This window comes from Haemaphysalis longicornis, unplaced genomic scaffold, assembly GCF_048455015.1.
Source record: "Haemaphysalis longicornis isolate Haplotype H1 unplaced genomic scaffold, Haemaphysalis longicornis Haplotype H1 scaffold_6, whole genome shotgun sequence".
In the NCBI taxonomy this organism is placed as follows: Eukaryota; Metazoa; Arthropoda; class Arachnida; order Ixodida; family Ixodidae; genus Haemaphysalis; species Haemaphysalis longicornis.
Genome location: NW_027526407.1, coordinates 202,302,006 through 202,327,166, shown reverse-complemented (window position 1 = coordinate 202,327,166; position 25,161 = coordinate 202,302,006). Strand labels below are relative to the sequence as shown.

The 25,161-nt window shown below is 46.9% G+C and overlaps 1 protein-coding gene across 1 annotated transcript; it reads left to right on the top strand.

Moving 5' to 3' along the window:
* Window positions 1-6,642: 6,642 nt before the first annotated feature.
* LOC144143438 (uncharacterized) lies at window positions 6,643-24,251 on the top strand. The gene is made up of 4 exons (XM_077675193.1): window positions 6,643-6,829; window positions 13,302-13,399; window positions 19,041-19,284; window positions 24,177-24,251. Exons 1-4 carry the CDS (start codon window positions 6,827-6,829, stop codon window positions 24,249-24,251), a joined length of 420 nt encoding a protein of 139 aa, XP_077531319.1. The 5' UTR covers window positions 6,643-6,826.
* The last annotated feature ends 910 nt before the right edge of the window (window positions 24,252-25,161 follow it).

Here is a 25,161-nt window from a genome sequence, read left to right as displayed (position 1 = left end):
CTTGCACAGCTCCAATGTGGCCACCTGATTCTTTGTGCATTTTGAACGGAGGAGCGACAATGTAACATTTTCTGCTTTTTTGCCGACGGTACTCATTTATACCAAAAACTCACTTGGAAAAAAAATTTATTCAAATGGCCCTCCCACTCTCTGTTCCTCTAATTTTATCATTCGGGACGCAGGTGCTGGGTTTTTGCTGCCCAGATCTTTGCTGCACCGCTCACTCAGTTATTACGGAATGTGGCCGTCTCTCGTACTGTCAACAGATGCCCATGCCAGGCTTCCCTGAAAAAGATCCCCGCGTATAGGGCTCCTGCGCTGCCCATGGGGCGCTGCGAAGCGGCTTCCGGGCAATACTTCCGGGTAGTACAAAGCTGCACGGGTCCCATAGGATCCCGTGTTGACAGAAGCAAAATGAGTTCGACGCTCCCGAATATTTTTTGACGTGGTCACCAGCTCATCCCCGACGCGTCCGATCTATTTCAGTGATCAACTTTGCAGTAGGAGAAGAAGCTTTGCGGCGCTAAACACGTTTACAGCGCCGACGAAAGTGCCGGGACCATGACAGCGTCTGCTACTCGCAGGTTCACCGATCGATGGTCGTACGAAGTGTAATTTTAAGTGAAATTTCTAGTTTAAAATATTACTCTAGGTGACGAAGACTTCTCAAAAACAGCCGATCAAAAAAAGAAGAGTGACGTAATCGGCGATGATCGCGCTTTAAAAAGCCAGCGAGTCCGGCGGACCGCAGGCTCGCCTGCTGCGGTGCGCCGCTCTTTTGCGTACCTGAACACTATGCGTGCACTTTCATTAAACAGTGCTCGTTGGCGTCGCCATTACGAATAAATGGTGCAGCGTTAGCTTGCCGTTTTGTTGCATGTCTCAGTGACAAAATGCCGCGACCGTCAGAAGCGTGACATCTGTTTTGCGATTCCGAAATTACTGGCGTAAAACCCCTGCGTAAAACAAAGTGGTGGGGCGAACTGAGAGGCCACTCGCTTTCTTTGTTTGCTCTCACTTCACTTAATTACGCTCTTGCAGCATACATACCCAGTTCGCACTTATTAGCCTAGAATGAGGGTCAGCAACGGCCGAGTTCCATGCAACCGACACGGCGGAGGGCTGGACGGCAAATAGGGTGAGAGAAGGAGAGGGTGTGAATGCAAAGATAAAAAAATTCAGCGAGTTTTCTCGCTGTCTAACTCCATTTGAAGTCAAAACTGGCGTGTCCGCGTTCAGATTCGACGACCCCTGCACTAGAAAACCAACACAGTCAGTGGTGATCGTATGTGAATATTCTGGGCCCCGCGCCGTGCATGCGGCTGTGTTATGTTATGCTGTGTTAGGTGATGTTATAGAAGTACACATCTTTGCAGGCAGCGGGCGTGTCATTTGGTGCATGTTTGGCGTTTGGTGCATGTTTGGCGTTTATAGCGCTTAATTTGTTTATTTGGCGCTATTGCCCCACCTACTCGCTAGTATACATGTACCCTGCCGTTCGTAAATTGTGCGGCGTAAAGCGTTACACAAGAATCATTTATTTTGTGAAAATACGAAACAAAATTTCCACTAGTTTCAAGGGCGGTGCCAGGCCAGCAGTGTCAGCTGAGTCGGCTGCGCAATTCTTGAGTTCGCTTGCATCCTCCCCTTGAAGCAACCTTTTGCAGTTACCTCAGGATATAGGATGAGCAGCGTTCCGTGTTTATGCTACTCATGAACTTTCCTTTGTCCACCGCACGCAAGAAGAAAAAACTGTAACTGTCGTTAAACAGTTAAACCACCCGACCTGGCGATAGTGTCCCACGCCGCGACCACCGCGACAGCTCGCTCAAAAGAAAGCCGACAAATTGGCTTCTTTTAGCGGATATTATTTTGTTTAGCCTCTGCAACTACTTGAATGGCTATTTCATACAGTATGCAGTCATTTAAACAAGCCAGAAAGCGCCACAACCAACTTTTACTCTGGCTTTTAATTGAAACACATGGAGGGCGGCGAGGGTCGTCTGCTTTTGAACTACCCAGAGGCGTCGGACGCTAGGGGCGCTGCATGTCGCCAAAACTCCAGCGCAGGAGGCCTATGGATCATTACTAATCCCCCTGAGTGGGTATAAGCCATACCTTCTAGCACTAACACCACCGCCCCTCCCCCCCCTTTGTGATCCCTAAGCCGTTTGGTTCGTCTTCACTCGCGACGGGCCCGCCACCCGACAGGTGGTCCTCCCTTCGTCGAGTGATGTGGTGCGTGGTGTGGCCTTCACTTCGGCGACAGAACTCTGGCACTCTCACGACTGGAACGCTTGTGCGTCATCACTTGCGCTCCTCACACAATCACCGACACCACCTTCACTATGCCAGGAACTCAATAAGACTCTTGTTGACATCCCCGTTACGTATGGCCTCGCATTAACGTTCAGGCGCTACTCCTCCGCAGGCGACGACACCAGCTCTTCCGAGTTCGCGTTGCTCACCCTGCGTCCCTGCTGCTTGTCCGCGACCGCCTGCCCATTCCTCCTCTTCATCGTGCGCCTCACCGAGGCAAGAATGCCGTGTATTGTAAACGGTGTTCCCCCATCATTACAATATAAAAGAAGGTTAACTGCGAAAAGCACAGAAACGACTTGTGTCACGTTCAAAATACTCCAGGTAACACCGTTTGCACCCACAGAGAAACAGCCAGCTGCGGTAACTAGGCGGAAAGGTATCTTCAAGGCTGACCGAGTATGGTTATTTGAATCATTTACTGACACTGTTGTCTTTTATAAACAAGCCCAACTCCTTGACTGGCGAAATAGTCCCAGAATGGGCTGCGACCCGGTGAGGCACACTGATGCGAACAATAGACGCCCACAACAGCGGACAAGGAGAGAAATTTGTTGTTAATATGGCACACTTTACTCGCTGATACTCCTTTTAAACCCTGACATCGTTATTATTCCTTCCCTATTCCGCAAAAGCCAAGGGTCATCCAAATATCAATAAACCTTGTTCGCGTTCACCTCCAGTCCGACATGCCATCCTTTTCTTTACAGAAGCCTGGACCCATCACCGTCGCACTCGTACTTAATTCCCTCAAACGCTAGGTGCCTTTATCGCTGGTGTATGGCTAAGTCATTCTCGGTGTAGTCTATTCACATAATTTCGATAATTTCCGCAAAGCTGAGGTTTCATTTGTGCATCTATTGGAGCGGTCCCTACAATGGCAAGGGCGTGGTGTTTTCGCGGAGAAAAGGGTCTGAAACCTCTGTAGGACACACTGCACTGCCTAAAATGTTTCACCAGAGACCCCAGGGGAATTGAGGAGGCAGGATGTTTGAATAACATCAAATGCATTATCTTCGAAGAAGCTTTCCCAGAACTTGAGGTTACCGAAGATAACTCATTATTGGCGTGAGGTAGAGGTTTGGTGAGGCTTAGTGAGGAGAAAGGTGACCAACGGCGTATTGAAAGGTTTTAAAGGGTTTTTTTTTGAAGCCACCTTTATCGACAATTAGATGCCAAACTTGAAGTGACGTAAGAAAATGGCCCAGGTTGAGCCATTCTCAAACCTAGGGAGTACGAGCGAAAGAAAGAATTGCACGCAGTGTTCCGGGAATGTTTGCCTTTGCTAGAAATTTTGCCGCCTGAAGTCTGTTATTTATACTGAATGATTGGGTGCTGTCTTTTGGCTTGTGCTCAAATGCATGCGCAGAAGGCCCAGCTGGTGCTGAGCGGTGAAGCGCATGCGAAGCAGCTGTTTCTTCCTCGCCTACTCACGTGGCACCTTGGTGGCAAGGCTCTGAGCGAGCAAAGTGGTGAAAAAGGCTCAGCGGGAGCGCCGGCAGCTGTAGGTCACTTGCGATGTGGTGAAAAATCTTCAAAGATGTAGCCTACTATAGTTCTACCTATAAAGAGTAATTCCAATTCATGTGCACGTCAAATCGGGCTAGGGTAGCTGCTGTCGTGCTTTGTAAACAGCTACCCAAGACCTAGATGAGCTCAGAACATACACGGTATAAGTTTCCAGACATTTTTAGTCAAGAAAAATGGCAGCCATTCAGATTATGGATTCTCATTAAATAGCCGTGTTCAGATAGAATGCGCTCTTCACCTTTCAGTAAAACAGTATTGTTGTAATTCGTGAGAGTGTTTCGCACGTTTCCTTAAGATTTGTACGTAGTGTATTACGCGCATTGAGAAGCGCAGGGAGTTTGCGCAATTGCACATCAAAATATGCACAATACAACAAGCGCGTAGGCTGTCACCTATTCCTTTACTTCACCGGTAAAGCCCTTAAATAATGCTGTGTTCATTAAAGGAGACGCAATTATAACATGTGGGTGGACAGGAAGCTACCACATGACGACACTACCAAGGTTGTCGAATAAGGCCTGCTTTTTTAACCATGTCTTCATGGTTATTTCCAAGCAGAGCATACGTATAGTGACTGACAAAACTAGAAACATCTCTCTCGCCTCATACTTCATTAAATTCGAAATATAAATTTCTCAAGCGGCTCGCAACAACTCAAATTTCTAGGACATCGAGTAAAAAGAAACAATTTCGGACTAGCAGAACAACAAACTATATACGTAGGACATATTGGCCCCTGTAACCACTACCGGTATTCAAAAAGTGTTACCTATGAAACTGATTTTCACCAACCCATATCGAAGGTCACCCCCCCTAAGCAGTTACTGAAGATGCTCAGGGTGTCCTATATCACCTCTACCACTAATCACACAAGCCAGCTACTAAGCTCCCCATGTCCACATTCACCAAGCGCGTCATGAGCTGATTGGAGGGCACCTTTTAGCTATCGTCCCTGCAGGAACATAAGTTAGCGTGACTTGCTCTTCAGGAAGATTTCCCCCCTCCCTCGTCCCCACACAACAGCCAGTCACCATCTATCTTAACAGTGGCGAGGATGCACTAAATTTCGTCGGGTACCTAAGATTGTCCATCCCGCTCTTCACCCAGACCGATCCTCCCCTTGTAGCTAAAATTCCTGACGGGTATTTCGCAATCGCCACGGCATGTTATGTAGTTCTGCAAGCCCTTACTCTACTCCCCGGAGCTGGCGACGATTTCCCATGCTCTGGCGAGCCTCCCTGTCCGCCTTGGGAGCCTGCCAGGTGCACCCTGTTTCTGTGAGAGTCGCAACAGAACGTTTAACAATGAATCAGTCATACTACGTTGAAAGTTGCTCAGTGCCAGTCGTGGTAACAGCAAGTGGTTGAAAGCATGTAAAAGCAACACCCACACTCAAGGAGACGATTACTAGAACAATATAGAGTGTGTTAATTCTCAATCGCAGCACGCAACATTGCGGAAAAAAGCACCGTTTCAGAGAGGGTGAATTTCCATTGCGCCGTGTGTGTCCGCCCTCCCTCCGTCCGTGTCACTTTTTAGCGCAATCATTTTTTTAACAATAGAGTACCAACATGCCCAGGACGCTACACTTATGAATTTCCAGAGATGCGAGAGACCTGTTCCCCCCCATCTCAAGCATTCAGCCATCCATTTCACCACTGCTTCCAGTGGATTACCGGCGCAGTCTAACAGGAGTTTTCGGCTTGGGTGAGAGTAATTGATTCATTTTAGGGGTTATTTAACGCAGGAGATGAGGCGCGCCGTAATGGAGGGCTCGGGACTAATTTTGACCACCTGGGAATCTTTAGCGTGCGCCGAAATCTCGTAGAAACGGGCGTTTTTGCTTTTCGCCTCCGTCAGAAAAGTGGACGCCGCGGCCGGGAATCGAACCCGCGACCTCGTGCTCAGCAGCGCAACGCCTTAGCAACTGAGCAACCGCGGCGGGTTTCAGTGAGAGTAAAACTGTGGTGCACCAGTATGGTACTGAGCTTGTGCGGAGTGAGTATCTGTTATTATGGCTTTACTTGAGCGGCACAAGGGAACGTGATGCGAGTGAAGAGCGGTCGCCTGTTAACACAATTGTCAAACGTTGGGTTGGTGTTGTATGTACCGCATATATAGTTGCGCATGAACTCTCGAAAAATACCTCCGTTAGTTTGCTCGGTTAATACATTTGCTTATCCCCGTGACCTAATACAGAAACGAACTCGTTTTCTACTTTTCGCGAACCGCTCAGGATGCAGAAATAACAACCCTTCATCTGAAGCACTGAGGTAACGCTTCGAAACAGAGGTTCTGTTCTTGGAAAGAAATGGTCGTAGTTCTGGTTCACGTTTGTTGTGCAAATTTGCAAATGTTGCGTGAAGAACTATTGACATAGGGCCCCTCCAATACGGAATCACGGCAAACGTCATCATTGTTTCACAAGCAAGAATGTCTACGGTGTGGCGGCTATGAGTCGTTAGAAAATATTTTCGCTAAACCATTATCGAAGGCAAACGAAAAACTGTTTACGGGTATTGGGAGGGGGTTACTCCACAATAGTTTATCGCTGTAACTTATTTTGGCTGCAAACGCTAAACATACAGCCACTGCAACTGCTCGGCTTCTCCTCTCATTCCCCGAACACAAGGGTGTTCTGTAACCTACACAGTGACCTGTCTATTTGCGTCATCTACTGCGTACCATTGTCTTTTTCGAAAGAATGCAGAAATTGCAACGGTTATTTTCATTGCATTGCTTGAATATTCTCTCACAACCGCAGGGCTGGGTCAATGACACTTACGACTTGGAGGATGACACTACGCACCCTTATCCTGTCGCCGACGTGGGCAAGGTGCTTGCTTTTGCTGATACAATGTTCAAGAATATAAAGTTCCTCGAGATTCACTGGGTCGCTTGGGGAAGCAGCCACCACCAGAGTGGTGGTCCTTCGAGTTAACTGGTGGATCAGCTGTTTCCAAAATCCGACACAGGAATGGTAAGCTCGCGCATACTTCAGGTGCTGCCGCGGGTTGTATATTGGCCTCAGTAATTGAGGCCGAGTTAAGCGTACACAGGTTGGGCTCAGTTTAAAGTTTTAAAACTAACGTCTTCTGCATCTTCGCAAAAATCATCTCTATTTTTTGCCTATCTCCTTAGTTCAATTTCATTTTATTTCATTTCATTTGCTTTTCTCTAAAGACCCCCAAATGAGGGTATAACATAAAGTATGGTGTGGGCACACGAAACAGATTGGTATCCACAAAACAAGTATTAACAGGACAAGTAAGTCGTTACTTCGGCAGTGAATGAATGCGGCTGGTGATTTCGGCAATTTGGTGGGGAAGGCCGTTTGATTCTTTAAGAGCGCGTGGAAAGAAGAAGGCAGCAAAGGTTGTGGTATGGGTGCGGTGATCTGAAACTTGAAGTACATGAGCGGTGCTATGAGATAGGTTCGTTGGTGGGCTGATGTATGTCGCGCAGTTGAGAGAATAAAATAATCTATGAAAAAGGAAAAGGGTGGCGATGCGGTGGCGAAAAGAAAGAAACTCCAGTCCTGATTGTGCTTTTAGGTATGAAATGCTGATATCGTAGAAATATGCAGAATGCGTGAATCTGTTGGCACGGTTTTGGACGGCTTCAAATGCCTTGATTAGATATACTTGGTGTGGGTTCCATAATGCGCATGCGCATTGAAGTTTAAACGAATAAGAGATTTGTATGGCAGTTGCTTGATATGTGGTGGAGCATGGCGGAGCTGACGCTTAAGAAAACCAAGCGTTTTCTTGCCTGTGGCGATAACGTTGGTTACATGAGCCTTCAATGACAGATAATTGGACAAGGTAATACTAAGGTATCTGAATGAGGGAAGGAGGCCTATTGTACCATTAAAAATAATTTACGGAATGTTTAAAGAACTGTGCTGGCGGGTACATTTTATAACTTTACATTTGGCAAGATTAAGTGTCATCAGCGACACATCGCACCACTCTTGAACATGAAGAAGGTCCTCTTGTAGGGCTAGCTGGTCGGATGTGTTAGAGACGGGGCGGTATATGATGCAGTCAGTGTACATACGGATACGACTTAAAATATGCAATGTAAGGTCGTTGATGTAAATGAGAAAAAGAAGGGGGCGAGAACAGACCCTTGCGGGACACCAGACGTTACTGGATGTCAATTTGAAGAATGAGGATTTACTACTACAAATTGCGAGTGGTTGTTTTGAAAATGCCTTACCCATTTTATAATATTTGAGTCTAAGTTGCGCTAATGGAGTTTTAGTAATAGGCGTTCGTAGGGTACCTTGTCGAAAGCCTTGGTGAAGTCGAGAAATATGACATTTGTTTGCAGGCTAGCGCCAAGCTTAGAATGGAGGTCCTAAATAAATATGGCCAGTTGAGTTTCGCAAGAAAATCCCCGACGGAAACCATGCTGGGAATAGTGAAAAAATGTTGATGGAATGTAGAAAATTTATTAGTTCGGAATATTTGGCGTGTTCCGTGAGTTTGCAGGAAACGCTCGCGAGAATGATGGGACGATAATTGAGTGGCGAGATTTTTTTACCTGATTTTATTATTGGAAACACCTTCCCCACCTTCCAGTGGTATGGTATATCGCCTGTGGAAAGGGAGTGAGAAAAAATAAACGCGAAGATACTGCTGAATTGTGCACAGTGTTTTTTTAACAATTTTATGTTTAACTCATCGATACCGCAAGATTATGATGATTTGCAGTTTTGAAATAAAGATACATACAATCTATAAAACATTAGGAGTGGGCATGCAGGTATCAGTAGCTTCAACAAGAGAAAAACACGGCACATCACTCTCCCCAGTAAAGACAGACGAAAAAGCATTATTAAAAAGATCCGCACATTTAGCATCGGGGACGCCCTCACTGTTATCGCATGCGAGTGTGATCATGCGCGGTTGGTCAGGGTTTATCACGTGCCAAAAACGCCTGGGATTATTGTTGGGATTATCGGTGTTGAAGAACTTGTATTTCGCTTCTTCTATATGCGACAAGATAGTCGCTCTCTGCAGCATAGTATTTCTCCCATGAGCTAGATGTATTCTTTTGTTTGGCTGCGCGAAAAAGACGCTTTTTGTTTTCAAATATTTTTAATGAGTTTTTAAACCAGTGTTTCTGGCAGTTTACCCGAACTGTTAGGTATGCGCTTCTTTGCCAGAACGGTTTTTTTTTCGTTTATAATCAACCAGTGGCAGTTTGTGGATCATTGGTGAAAATTTAATTCATATTGTGGAAGAGAAGCAGCAAGTCCCTAATTATTAGCCTAATAGTTGTGCTTCTCGTATAAAGGGATCGTTTTCTTCTGTGTATTGCGGGGGTTAAGCGCGAAGGCTTAATCTGCATGTATACTTTTCTGGTGGCTTATCTCAGGCAGATAGGATATAGAAGACAGGCTTTGAGTGTGGTTAGTTTGTATCAGGTATAATATCTTTGCGGAATTCCGTTCAACACCTGTGGGTAGGGACATTAGTGGGTGAGATTATAATTCAGACATTATTCCTTCCTTGGCGTTCGTGGGAGACACAGTTAAAAAATGTTTGCTGTTCGAATCGATACCTGAGAAATTAAAATCACCGAAGATAAGAACATCACTATTGGGGTGTTTGGAAGTTAGCTTTGTTAGCACATCACTAAGTTGCTGGGAGAAGTTTGGGTTGTTCGGCGGTGGTCTGTAACAAACTCCTAGAATGACGAATTGAAGTGGAGCATGCACAAGTAGCCATATTATCTCAAGGCCGAACAAGATAACTGATCGCTTATAGCGATTAAGACACCACCACCTCGTGCCCAGTGTGATCTTTTCGGTAAACGTAAAAATTTACCAGGTAATTTAGAAGTTTTGCACTTGAGATGTCCTTTGTCATTCAGGTCAGTTTCCACGTGCACCGAAAAGGAAATTTCAAAACGTTAAGCCAGACACAATGTACCGTATTCCGCCGCGATAGTGCTACACATTTATTTACAAGCTGGTTAAAATTCGATGTGACAAATTATAGCCGCTGAACGTTTATCACCGTACAGCGTTGGGGCCATGGCATGCCATGAGCAACATGCATTTATGAACGGCAAGACGAATGTTGAATTAGATTCCGGCGCATGTTGAAGATCCCCAGGTGGTTAAAACTATTCCGGAGCCCTCCACTCCGGCGCGCTTAATCGCCTGCGTTGCGTCGGCGTGATAAACCCTACAATAAATCTGGAATGTTGAACTTTACATTGCAAAACTTGTGTTCAAATCACTTGGATTTTCTGATGACGAAGCTCACTTTGCGGGGCTGTTCTAAACATCATTTATGGCTGTTATCTCTGAGGAATGTTCCTGTAAGGGACAGCACGTTTGTGGTGGCAGTGGTGCCGTTGACCCCTCTTCTCACAACTTTCTAAGGCGAAGCCTATGAATGTGCTTGGACTATCTTGTAACCTTGCGATTGATGACCACTGCACTCGCCATGCGACATCTATCCAGCCATCTGTTGCTTTTGGAGGACAGCAGGTCTTTCTCCGAGGGTAGGGCATTAGGTACTTGTGGAGCGAAGGAGGGAGGGAGACAGAGAGATGCCGTTGTTTTAGTCACGGAAGTTGGTTCGGGGTTGCACAAACGCATGAGCTCTGGATATCATTCTTGCAGCGCCAAACGTGTGTATTGGTCAGCGGGAGCGTTTGCAACGCTGTGTCGTTCCGTTTATCTGTCTCGGTCAAGGAACAGGCGCAAAGTATAAACCCCCAAGGTTCCAAATTATTCCATGGCTCCCCTCTCCACATACCCGCGGTGAGAAAAACCTTCGAAGTTTGAGTTGTTTGTCATAAATCGATCTGGAAACTAATGTCAAAAGGAAGGCGCTGGGAAGCTAATTTTATTGCTAAAGCGGTTCTGAAGACAATGCACAACTTCATTCAGTGTGTAAGGACTATGATTCTCTACCTCACTTAGCTTCATTCAAGCCACGAAAGACGTTCTTGCCACACAACAAGCATAAAATATTAAAAAAGTTCAGATTTTGCCTACAGTAGCGTAATATGGGAACGAATGACGTTTTATGGATCGGAAATAAACACGAGTTATCATGGCGTCATCTGCACGTAAGCATTCCAGCGATACAATTAAAAAGAACCAAAGGCACCATACAGTCTCCCCGTTATGTTTGATATGTTAGGATATGATTGATTTATTATGAGGTTTAACTTTCTAAACTTATGCAGGCGAGAAGGGGCGGTGTTTTGGGGGGCTCCGGATTTTTTGACCACCCGGGGATCTTTAACATGCTCCGAAATGTCCAACACGCGGGCGTTTTCGCCCTTCGTCTCCATCAGAAAGGTGGCCACCGTAACTTGCCTATTGGAGGTGCCTAAGATCAGCGGCCTCAGTCACAATGACAATATTCTGTTATGTCACAGAAAAACCGCCACAAACAGGCAGGTGGGCAGCCGCTTCTGTAACTGCTTTACTTATTATGCCTATTAGTTTTAAGTTCGCAATGAAACTGGCAAAGGTGTTATCCGGACACAGCAATTTTTGTAAGAAGCAAAACTTGTAATATTATCGCCTGCGTTTCGTCGGCGCGTTAAACCCTACAATCAGTCAAAACTTGTAATATTTCATCAGCCCTTTTCACACTGGAATGAAGATTGTGTGGTGAAGCATAGGTCATGGTTAGAAGCATTTTGTTATATAAAAGATAAAATATCATGGTAAATATAAAAATTATTTCGGAGTATTGGGAAGCAGGTGGTAATAAATGCGCCTTTTAATATTTATATTGTAGTGCGAAAGACGAGCAAGTGGCGCGCAGCCACCATGCGAGCACTAACGAACAACTGATTTGCTACGCGGCCACAACAGTCAGCATTGTCCTTGTGATTGGCGTATGCCCGCTCAAGGGGATTGACCACCTGGTTTGTACAGACGACGACGAGGCAACAAGGTCAGCCACCGCAGCGGCATCGCCATCGGCATGAAGCTCGTGGAGTGCTCGAGACACTCTGCCGGCTGGGCCACCGATTCGTTTGCCACTTCTGATAGCCCCTCCTTCCTTCCGCTGTCAAGGCAATAAACCCGCCTTACAATATAAAAACTAAGTTACACTTGACTAGCAAAAAATATTAATTCCCGCGCAACAACTATAAACACAGATGATATGAATAGAGAGGCTCTCACTCTAAAATATTATGTTTCATTTTTTCTGCATGGTCAGAAAAGAAGCTCTAAGGAAACTTACGCGTAACCACCTAATTCAAATCGCGTTTGGAGAATTGTAAACGGGGTCTTGGTGTTCGTTCTTCTGATATATGCACACCAATGCAACTGCTCGCAGTTATTTCAGAAAGGGAACAGATTTCTCGGGTACTCTTGCTACAAAAAACAAAAAATATATATATCTTGGTTATCAAAGAAGAGCTTTCATAGCGTAATCCACCACTACAATCAACTCCTAGAAAAAGAGCATAAATCTTGGGATCTATGATAAACAATAGTGAAAGATGTGTCAAATTCCCCAGAAGATATCCCAACTAGAAAAATTATCCACGTCTCTAAGCAACTATACACCACTGTAGCAGAGTAACCAGTTAGAAAACCGCAGGATAATGTGGACAGACGTGATGGTTCGAGTACCCGCCGTCTGGGAGCGCTCTACAAGGCTTAGTATTAGGAATGGTAAAGGCCTAGCACAATTCAAAAGCACGTAGATGGCTGGTCTTTAGGCGTCCTAATGGAAAAAACGAATGAAGAAGAACAGGTTTAAATGGACAAAGAGTGTTTTAAAGTTCTTGAATGTGTTTGGGCAAGCTAGAAACTTTGGATCCTTGAGAGCAACAAATTACGGTGCATCGATATCTCTATATGAAAAGCATGTTCCCGGAATGGCTAAAATTAGGCGGCTGTTAAATTTAATATTACACCTATTGTTGCGATCGCATATATCCACCACGCAATTACTTTGAATTGTGAGAACACTGCGAGCACCACTTGTACATTGACGTTCTGAGTTCGGCTTCAGTGCCATTATTCTTTTTCAATGGTGCATATATCCGAGCACATAGATTTCTTAGCAAATTTCCAGTATTAGTTGTATTGACCCGAGCACAACCGGTTCACTGCGAATATTCTGTTTTGTCAATATATAGTGTTCGAATATTAATCCGGAGCCCTCCACTACGGCGCGCCTCATCGCTGGAGTTGCGTCGGCGCGTTAAACCCTACAATCAGTCAGTCAATCAGAATCATTTGTACTTCCAGCAATACGGTTTTCTCGTTCAATGTGCTGTTAATATTTTGCTTCCCTTTCAGCCGTGAACAAAATGATACTTTTTCGTGCTGCTGTAGGGCTCAACGCGTGCAGCGGACCGTCGGAAGAAATTGGAAGCTCTGCCTTTGCGCGCATGATTTCTTCAATTCCACAGGTTAAGTTTTGGTAAGAAAAATTACTTCCTTTTTTCAGGTGGACTTCAAGGACGCTGACATTTTCGAGATGCGCCCAGGCACGGTGGTCATAGTGCGCACAAAGCACAAGGAGAACGCCAGCTCCAAGGAAAATCGGTAAGCTTGCGTCTAATCACACATTCGGCTTTTGTACGACGAGACCGAAGGAATGCGGTATCTTACGTTAAAAAGAAACAGTATTAGAATACGTTTGACCCCGGGGCTAAAATGGTTAAAGAAAACACGGTTCAAGACAAATATTTCTACAAGGTCAGAACCCCGGGAGTGTCGAAACTGTGGCGTCTCCCAGCTTCTGCAAAAGCTTCGACTGCCTGGTTCCAGCGCGCGTCAGACGCCGGATGGTTTGCAGAAAAGATATGGACGTTCATACCCGTATTAATAGGTGGGGGAGTTTCAGGCTCTAGCATTTAAAACTCATTCACGATGGTATACGAAATGGCTATGGCAAATTGTACCGCTTTCCCGAGGCCTGAGAGATTTGTGCATGTTGGGGCATAGAACAACGGCAGCTTGGCTAGAGCGAGTCTCGGCCTCCATGCTACGAGTGAGCCCGAAGGTGTGTGAGCAGATTTAGGTTACTGATTATGATTTACATTTGAGCGTGGTCACCTATTAATCGCTACAGTTTTAATAGAAACCCGCACCTGCAGCTGTTGACCTACTGGGTTTTGCAGATATTGCGGTGTCGTATGTCGCGTCAAGGTGATTTCGTGCGCTTGTGGGTTAGTAAGGCTAAACACAAGCATCGCTCGTCGCACCCATGTCAGTTTAAAATGTGTCCAGGGGTTGGCATGCATGTCGTGCGTCTGACAAATGCATTACAACGAGGAAGGAATAAAGACCTTACAGTTATATCCAGATAGACTCCATTTGCTTTCAAAGGTTTAAAGATTTCTTCAGCGTCCTCTGGCTGCAAGCGATGCGCCTACAGCACTAATAGCAGCAATGGTATGCCAGGCTCTGAGACAAGCTGACAGCTAGTCCTTGAAGCCTAATCCACGTTGCATCACATGCTAGAAACGGTTAGTTGGAATTTTCTCGAATATAGTTGAACTCTTCTCATTGCTTACTGCTTGCAATTCACATGAGAGCGTGATGACGACTCTAATTTCAGACAAGTGTACGTGACTTCAATAACTTTACGTGGCAGTTGGGCGGATCAAGACTTTCATGTGAACTCATTTGCTTCGAGAGGTCGCTCCCTGTCCGACAGGTTTGCTCGGGCCAGCCCGAGAAGCGATTTTGCTCAATGAGTAGTTATGTTAGTGCGACTTTAGCCCCAGAAATTGGCGAAGTGTCGCGGGACATCGCTTGGCAAGGGGTGCAGCCTCGGACAAAGTTGGAAGGCATTCGAGCACACACATTGCGAAAGCCGGTGTTGGTACGTGGAGAACGCTTGAAGATGAGGTGTTTCCCCGCCAGCTGGGAGACTGCAATCGCACGGAATTCTATTGGGAAGTCAACCAATCTTGTCTTCTAGGGTTATTTAACGCCTTGGCGTCAATATGATTATTATAGCCAACGATTAGCCTGTAGCCAGTATATTTCTTTTCATGGGGAAAAACCTGCTGCCTGCTATTTTTTGCTCTGAAATGTGCCGCTTTTTTAAGTATCTGAAAACAACATACCCGCCCGTAGTCAGCGCTTGCAGGGTTGTTTGCTGGGTACAGATGTCTGCTTGGTGGGGATATGTAATATGTCAAACTGTTAACAACACAGTGTGTCTTTTACAAACCTCTTTGCACAAAAACTAACAATGACCTTAGTATAGTTTCTAAAAAAGACCGGTACGTGTGGAGCAAGTCAGCAGCAAATTTCCGGAAATTAGGGTAAATTATTTGCCTAGAAAAATTTTCAGATGCTGTTGCAGTTTCTGTGTTAAGGCGTTTTTGTACTGCTGGCTACTAAGAGCGTACATGAAATAAATGAGGGGTTTGCTGCTTGACAAACATCAAACTTTCTTCCGGCGCCAACAAAATCACGCTTACTTTTCAAAAACAATAGTGACTTCCGAGGGCGCATTGAAGGGTTCACCCAGCTATCATCAGTCACAAATTATGTGCACCTTGTGCGCTCTTTACAAAAGAGAGTAGGGACGTTTTATATATTCGTAATCGGGAAGCGTTATCAGCTGCCCCAGGTTTTCCCAATGCGTTTCTCCATACGCTACCTTGCCACATGCGTAGCTGCGCCATAGAAACACTGTCGTAAGAGAACCATTTGCAAATTATTTGCCTCCCTAGACGACGCCGTCGTAGTATTCAGGCCAATCACTGAGGCCCATACACTACACTTGCTCCAAGGGCTCCCAGAATATCGCAATTGTTTAGTCTTTATTACGAAACAGCGATTTTGGCGTTTCTGAGTGTGATTTCTTTGGTCAGCGGGAACGCTCATGGGATTCGCCCACATAGAATCCGTGTCCGCCGCTTTGCAACTCGCTGCGGAGACCTACTGCCGCATTCACACAAAAGTCTCAGTGGCCTCAAACACGCAATCTCACAGGCGCTTGGAACAACATTGCTGATCGCGCCTGTACAGAAATCTCGAGAGCCGTATCCAAAGTGACCCCTCTCATCCACACACGATGCGTGGTCCCAACCCCCGTTGTGATTGACGCATCAGATACGGCTGTCAGCATGGTGAACTTGGCACTCATTGCCTAGTTCTCAAAGAAACGCGCACCTTCTGAGTATCACTGTCCCCAGTGTAGACGCCAACTTTCCGACGTATATCTAGCTATCAAGCACTTCCGCCATTTCCGCTGGGACGGCGCTTTCATATCAACACTTACTCACGCCACGTTGGCTTGCCGCAGGACCTCTTATGATCCGTCAGAACTTTGGCAACCTCCCTTCATTACAGATTATACCAGCGACATTCGCAAAATCACTGACAAATTTGGTGGGTTGGCCGGTGTGCTTTCTCAAGCAGACATCTATGCAACAAACCACGACCGACGTGTTATTTTCTTAACGACCCTGGGATGCTCTTAGCGCACTGAGGAATAACTTCAACTGCTTCTCACAAGCAATACATGGCTGAAAAAGTGAGACGTCATGTTTCCTCACGGTGGTATGCCCCTCATTTTTGGCACGTTGACCGCCCGTCCATGTCCATATTTGGCTCGCCCATTCCCCGGAACTATCTTTTCAGCTCTCGTTTGTTTGACTTATCCTGGAATTCGTGCCACAACCGACTGGTCACGTCTGGTTATCTCTTCCCCAGTATTTCTTACCAACACCGCTTCTCGCAGTGATGGTTCATCCAGCAGTGTCGACGTTACGTGTGGCACCTCTGTTCGAGTTCCAGCTGAGTTATTATAACCTTCCCACTTCCCCCGCGGACGTTTCTAGCTACGCCTTCCTTTTGTACAGTGAAATGTATCGCCATTCGTTTTCACAACGGTAGTCTTCTTAGCCTGTCTGAAACCACCCCCTTCGTTACCTTTGCGTTTACACTCGTCTTGGTTCGTGTGTACTACTGTAAATAGACTTGAATAACAAGCTGCTTTTGCTCTTATTACTATCTCAGAGCAACGACCCTGAAGACATTGCCGCTGACATTGTGTACTAAGTGTCCACCATGCCCTAGTCTCAGTCCTAGCCACTGGGGCAAACACCCGTCGGTGTGTACCCTGTGCTGCATCAGTTGCTCGTTATCGTCACCCTACATGATCCTCAGAAACGCGCAGTAATGGCAGGATGGTTTATGGTGTAGCTACGACACGCCACCGTGCCCGAAAAAGCGACATTAGCGCTTCTTCCCTGGTCTTAACGGCGCAAATGGTCAGAACAAGTACCTGGCCCAACTCGACAAAATACTAAGAAGAATTAGACTCACCGATCATCCTAGACAACGGTCGGCCTGCACAAGAAGGAAGTAACAATATTACGACCTGCTCAAATGAACAGGGTGCGTGCCGTGCCTTTAGGCGTGTTAAATACGAGGGTCAATGCTACAAAACCAGGAGTGGACGAAATGCATGGACGAGAGCATGGAGTGCTGGGCCTTCCCATGCTCTCGCCTCTACAGCAGAGAGCTCCTCCACAACCTGCCTCCATTGGCGGCTGAGGAGGAATGCGCTGGAGGATGGCCGAATTTTTCTAATGAGTTAGTGTGAGTACTTCCACACCTGAGCGGAGGAACTAGCTTGCCCACAATCACCACACAAATTTCTGTTTCCTCTAAAGCCACCTTACCACGGACCATTCCCGGTGCTCAAGCGTGCCCAAATTGTTCCGGGTGCTTATCAAGGGCTGGCAATACGCGGTTTCCTCTGACTGCTTCAAGCCTCCGTACTTCGCCTCTGATTGCCTCGCAACGGCGCCGCTGAATGCCCTCTCCATCACAACTGCTCTGCTCTCCCAGGTCACCCCGAATTTCCGCTCCTTACTGTTTATTTACTCTCACAGCTCTTTCGCTAGAGGGGAAGGGCGGACGGCAGGACTATTGCAACCTCCTGATGTGACGTACGGAATACGACCATTACGGAGAAAACGGAAATGAAGGGCTTGGGCACGCGACCCATCAGCGTGCAGTTGAGTGCAATTGGCGGGGACGGGACAATGCCAGTGAAACGCAGTCGTGTGTCTGTAGAGTCGAGCAGGTCGCGTAAACCGTACTTTTAAATCCCAGACAGAGGCATACGTCTGGTACCTCAATGTAACAGCGTCGGTCTGCTGAGCCCATGAACACGGGTTAGAACCCCGTAGCGGTGACTGCTTTTTAGATGGAAGCGAAAACCAAAAACGTTTCAATGTCGAGATTTCGGCGCTCGTGAAATATTATGAGCTGGGTTAAATTAAACCGGCGGCCTTCACCCACAGAATCAGCGTCGTCACGTAAAACACTCCCCTCTCTTCTCCATTATTGCACAGTTGCTACTGCACTTGTCTATGGAACATGGGGATGCTGAAAGGAAGTGCCACGAGCGGATCAGCCGTTAGTGAAAAATTGGTTCTGCCTGCCGCGGCAACCCTGCGGCTGAGGCATTGTGCTGCTTAGCCCAAGGACTCGGGTTTGATTTCCGGCCGCTTTTCTAGTGTAGGCGAAAACCGAAAACGCCCGTGTGGTCCCAATTTTTATGCATGTAAAAATCCTCAGGTTGTCAAAATAAATTCAAAGCCCTCTACTTTGCACTGCCTCATCACCTGTAAAACGCCGCAGCGTTGAACGTCGCAACCATAGGAAGCGTCTCCGCACGGCTGCATGCAAGGAGAGCCGTAAGCAACGGAACATGGTGTGCCACCAAGGTGGTGTCGTTTAATTTGGCCCAATGACATGAGTTGTTCGGAAGGCTTATCAGTTAAGCTACAATCATTTGCAGAACCAGTAACGATCCCGCAGGCCGTCCTATCACTTTATATGGTCATCGTAAGCTTCTATTCATGTTTTTCATCTGGTGATTTTTTCAGGGCGTCGAGGTAGTTGTACATCAGTCATAGAATTACTGGTAGAGCTGACCCCCCCCCCCCTCTTACGCTCTGGCCATTGCTTTTTGGGAAGCAGCAGGGCCAGGGCTCCAACTCTTTTGGCAATTTGGGAAATTGCCGTGAACGAGTCGAAAGAGAAAATTCAAAAACTGAACGTCCCCTCCGTCGTATAAACTACAGAGTTCTGGGCAAAGGGTGGTGCTCAATATTGTTTCTGCTCCACTCGCTGGAATGTAAACGTACGCTCACTTCTTGTGTTTCATATTACTGTTGATTCAAGCAAGGCCTCGTGTTTCTTGCAGGGTGGTTATTGGCATCGGGTGTGCGACCTGCACGAAGCACGATTTTACATCGCTGGCCTTCCCTGAGAGTGGGGACCCGAACATAGTCTACACGTTTCAAATCACAGTCACCGAACAAGGGGCCCTCATTCACACGGATCAAGAGGGCGTCTCCTACATCGAAATGCCAGCTCATGAAGCCTGTAATTTACCGTGTCGAGCATACCTAATTCTGGACAATGTGAAGCCAGTGCATATTCAAGTGGTAAGTAATTACGGGAGATAGTCTGCTCCGCGTCCTGCTTGTGCGGGTATAGACGCGCAGTTAATGATGTAAATGTAGTACAACAGGCATGTAATAAATAGATGGCAATTCATACGCTCGTAATTCATACGTGAACCACCTTTTTGCCCTGTTAGAGCGTAAAAAAGAAGCTAGACTGAAGTCAGCGTCGTCATAAATATTGTTATGGGACTAAGGTGGGCAATGCCTCACAGCCCCTTAACCGAACAACGATTACGACGAAGACGACGCTCCTGGCGCGCATCTTGAGCGAGGTCGGTGTCATGGCCGCTATGTCCATTCTGTAAATAGATTGCTTCACCCCATTCCATCGTTCGTCTCATCTGTGTTCTGCCGCCACGTAACAACATTATTATCATCGTGTTGAAGATTTTTTATTGTTGCTCGAGCTGTTTTGTTTGCGGTGGCCAACTTTATTATTTGCATCGGATTTTCTGATTGCATCCACCCATCGATGTTATGCCTCTCTAAGTCAAGACGCACCTCTAGGTAGCTACTGTGTTACCCGGAGAGTTCACAGGGGCCACTAGGATGCCGGTGGACGTTGGGGACCACGGGGACCATATGAATTCTACTAACGACCTATACAATTGGTGCTTTACATGAAGGTAGTTTACCTTTCTCGCATATCGTATGTTCTCGGCCATTATTTTCTGTGCCACCTTCCTGAACAATACTGCTTCAGACACAAATGTTGAGCAGCCTCTGCCAACAGAGGTCACACAAACTTGCCATCACGTTTTGAAGATTGTGAAAATTCTAAACGGTACACTAGTTAGAAAATTCTGTCCCAAAAAATTGTAAAATATGCAATTTTGCACCAGCAATATTTTCCAGACCCCTCCGGCAGAGGCCCTAAGAATTACCAGACCCTTATCTGTACTGCTCAAGATTTCCTCTCCTACTAAAAAACAACGGTACTTTCTGGACAACTGCCCCTACCTAAATTTTTGTGGGTGCTTTAAGATTGCATATGTTCTGTATCCACTGTGCATTTTTACCTTTTTCATTTTTACCTTATGCATTTTTACCGTTGTGCACATTTTCGCGAAAACATTCTTCAGGAAGGATCTTGCAGTTTGCGTTCTCCTCTAGTGTAATCCAACCTGGGGACAGCCCAGATTCAAACGGCAACAGGGTTCTGATTTAACCAACGATCTTCGCAATTTTACTTCACGCCTGGTGAAACATGTGCAAGAATTCATTAGAATTGACAGTTGTATGTAGCTGAACGTCCGCCACAGAAGGTCTTTCTACCACTGCACTTCCATTTTTGTGGCGTTTGAGCGAAACGTGAAGTGCGGAGAATAATAGAGTACGTTCTGTCCCTAGCTCCTATCTATGAATTAATTTCATGCAAATGAAGCAGCTTCCTCATTCTCACCGCATTCATCCTTGACTTCCAGACTTATAAGGGGATGGCTACCTTTTAGTATCATAAAAAAGGTTATGTACTATCCAAACAGATGGACAGAGCAGTAAAACGTATTTATGCCATAAAATAATTAAGAACAGGAAGAGATTGGAACGTTCACCAGTCCGTATTACCTAAATGAAAGCCAGGAGCCTTTGAGCCCTGGCGACTACTTCGGCTACTCGTGCTGCATTCAGGGCAGACTCCTGTTGGACCTGTTCAAGACGGCGTCCATTACTGTGAAAATTAAATACCGTTTAATTCTGGGATATTTCTGTTTTTTAGGGCATGTTCATCAATTTTGTGGAAGGGTATCTCTTGCGACCCCATTACACATGTCACAGATGAGCTACGGGTAAAAGCGATTATATGTAACAGGGTCAGCGAGGCCGTTAAATTTCAGACTCGCCACGCTACCAATGAACACTTACCTTGTTTAGCTTGCAACATAGGGTAATTGGAGGGCACCATTTGGCGGTGACCAGTACGTAAACAGGCGTTCCCGACCCACCGTGCGAACTATTAACGTAGGTGTGTGACGGCAGTCTAGGAAGAGGAGACTCAAAACATTCCTGAGAGCATGTTCCTTCCCTGGAAGGCCTGGGTGTGCCGGTCGCCTAATAATTCCGACCTTTCTAAGTTCTAACATTGCCTAATGTCACCGGGAAGATACTTCATATAGTCTCATAACACACAGACCACCTGGCCTAGGAAGACGCATCCACGCACTAGGACCATGCCACCATCACCGTAGCAGTATTTGGTCAAAGCACTGTTGTCATCGCCTACGGATCAGTCCGCGCAGTATAATAACATATTCGAATAGAGACAGCCATTGCACTAGCACTAAGTATGCTTACAGGCCAGCTGCACTCAAAATTTTGACCTCTTGAAAACCCTATTGCCGTATAGTGTGCTTAAAAAAAGTAACATGCAAAATAAAACAGCTGAAATGCGCGCGTGGACGCCGCAAGCGCACAGCAAAATTTAGCGATTTTGAAACTGAAATCGATGAGAGCGCGGCCGTTGCATGGACGTTGGAGCCGTCCCGTGAGCGGCCGGAGGGTCGCCAAGCTCGAAAAAAAGTCTGCGTGCAAGCTCTACGCGCCCACGGGGCAGCACATGGGTGAAGCGTGTGCAGCCCAGCTTGGCCGTTTCTCCAGATGCGTGGTTGCCAAGATGTAGAAGCCCCCGTCGGCTGGAATGTCACAGGTGCGTCATGGCTGTTTACGAGATCCGCCGACATGCGCAGCGTGGTCTACTGCGCAACATTTTAAAACGCTTCTGTCAGGTTAACGAGACATATCACGGGACTACCACTCGAGTCCCTGCTGATTTGTAAGTACTTACTTCGTATTAAAACTAGATTCGGTCGATGTGAAATTTGAGTGCAGTTGGCCTTTATGTGCTGAACACATGTTTTAAGTATGTTGAGCGACAGAGGAGCCGAATATGCTGATAAAATTTCAGGATAAGAACAGACAGCGGTGGATTATCAAGCTGTTATGATTAGCCAGAGAAATACTGTGGAGCGGGAGTGCTTCCAGCTCCTGGGTATACACATTCGCGAATGAGCAGATAGTGAAGGATACCCACCACACTCGGTCGGCAGTGCAGAAATTTGTGGCTTCAAAGAGACATTTATCTCTAGCTCTCTCTATGTATCTGTCAATGATATGGTTCTACCCCGCCACCTGAGCAGAGACCCTGGAGGGGAATAATGGCCTGTGAGTACGTTCCTCATTGGGTCGAGCGCAATTCGCAACAGTCTGGGCGCTCAATAGTCTTCCCGAAGCCTTCTAATGGTATAAAAACCGTACCTTTGTGTCATTTCTATGCAGGAGACTATGGGCCAAACGTGGGGTGACCACTGAACACCCAGTACTTCAGACAGGTCCCTGGAGAGTCGGACACACCACCCAATTTCACACCACCTGAATGCACGGAGCTCAATGCATAATTGCAATTGCCGCCGGTTTAAAATAAACGGCCGAATATCCAATGGATGCGAAGATGGATATAAAGAAACACCAAATAAACGTTCATTTTAGAGGCTGTTTCGGAGATAGAAAACCAGGAACATTTAGCGTGAGTACGTTCGTACTGTTGAATATTATGCGAGGTATTTTGACGATTCGAAAGCGCACACTTACTTTCTTCTTCCCGTCGTCTTCAAACTTTTTCCTTTAAATATGTATTAACTAAAGTCTTATTAAAAGCCAAAACCACCGTTGTTTTCCAAAAGGCTCGAAATGTTGAATGTTTCCATTTTTGCTTGAAATTTTAACTTTTGCAACCTGTTGAACACCCATGGCTTCAAACATGACCCTGGAGAGTGCCCGCACACCACCTAATTGAATACATTGCACTTACAAGGAGCACACCACCCAATTTCAAACACACCAACGCCTAACTAAAAATACAAGTATGTAGCTTTTAAAAAGTCGACAACATGCAGCAAAAGCACTTGTAGTTTGCCCTACCAGCTCTGCCGCATAACGGATTGATTCTAGACTTCAGGGCCCCGACTCTACTCCACCTTCAGGGCTGTGAGGTGCTCGCTGGTGGAGGGCTCCTGAATATTGTCGGACACTTCCCTGCTCTATACAAGACGTTTGAAGAAGGCGACGACGGAGGGAACGCGTCCAGCCACCTCACTTCAGCGCGTGCTGACGGGCTGACGACGACGAGGAGGAGGAGATGGTCTCAGGCAGTTGTGCTTGAGAACAGGTGCAACGAGGTGGGCGAGCAAGAACGCCAGTCTTGTGTGGGGTGTGCCGGAGCAATGGAATACTTCGCTGAGTAGTTGGATGCACAAGTTCGCGTTATCTTTTTATGCTCAATACCTTCACTCAGCCATACTATTTCATTATCATTCTTGCTACGTGGCCCTGGTGTAGGTGTGGGGTAAGCACCCAGTCTACAAGACCCCTCATGCATCTCGTCTGTCCAAGCCCGAGACGCCTGCTTTAGTGGACACACCAGTTCATCCCTCTAGCCGGCGCTTGTTAGGCTCAGATCCCGAGTTCAGTGCTATGCGTAAAACGAGCTCGTTTAGTGGACCACAAGTTATGGCGTCAGCAACTGCAGCACATGAGAAGTTCCAGCAGTGTCGAATCCCCAACTGCTTTCACGGGGAGGCATTCGAGGATGTAGACGACTGACTGGACAAATTCGTACGTATCGCCAGATTCAATCAGTGGAACAGCGACCAGAAACGGCGTAACGTCTACTTCTCTCTTGGAGACGGCGCACAGACATGGTTCCTAAATAAAGAGGTGAGTTTGCGGAAGTATGAAGAATTCCTTGAACAGGTTTGCGAGGAAGGTTTGAGTACAGACCAGCGTGTCCACGCGATGCGTTTGCTCGACTCTCGCACACCAAAACCAGATGAAAGTGTTGCCATGTTCTCTGATGATGTGCGCGTCTGTTCAAGCAGGCTAATCCTGCGATGGCCGAAGATAAAATGTCGCGCTACCTGATGCACGTGGTGAAAGAGCATCTTTTGGCCTGACTGGTGAGGTATTCTCTAAAGACGGTGCAGGCATTCATTAAGGAAGCCACTGCAATTGAACGCGCCCTTCAAGACCGCTCTCACCAGTACAGCAGGCTTACGAACCAGGCATCTGGCAAAATTGCCACGCTGTCCACTGTCGACGAGAGGGACCTGCGTGACCTCGTTCGGACCAGGGGATCTCCGTCGCCAATTCGTCCCTGCAGCGCCATGTCAGAGCCCCTAGCTCACTTCATGCCTTCCCCACGGCCTGCCTTTCGTCCTGAGCAAGACCAGCATGTGGCGCACCAAGGACAACCACCCCTATACCATTGTGTTGAACCAGACCTTCTTTGATGCCCGTACGGGGACATACGGCTGCCAGGATTCTCGCCTACTGCTCGCCGCCCGCGCATCGGACACCGACCAGCAGCAACCTGGCCGGACACCGGACACCGACCTGGCTAATAGGCAAGTGAATGCTCCGACCCCTCATTGGTCTCTCTCTCCGTCACCGGCTCATCCCAGGTCATCATATCACCGCTGCGAGGCAGGAGGAGCAAGGTTGGCGAGCCCCCTTCGGGAAAACTGGAAGCAGCAAGCTTAGCAGGGAAGGTTGCCGACGGCCGACTTATAAATCAACCTCCATCAACTTCGCGATTCGATCCACCGACCAGTCCTAACAACAAAGGGAGCGCGGACCACTAGGTATGTGTCGACGGGAACCCCGTAGTTGCTTTATTGGCCGCTTCCCCCTTGTGCACTCTTTGTGAGGTGCGCGAGGACTTGAACCGCGTGCTATGTGAGTGTACGCGGTATAGAGCCGCCAGAACGTCCCTTTTAGTGTCCTTGGGTCTTCCGCTGTCTAGAGGCCTAACTCTCAGTGACGTGCTAGGCGCTTGGACGAATTTTAAACGAGCATCTCGAGCGA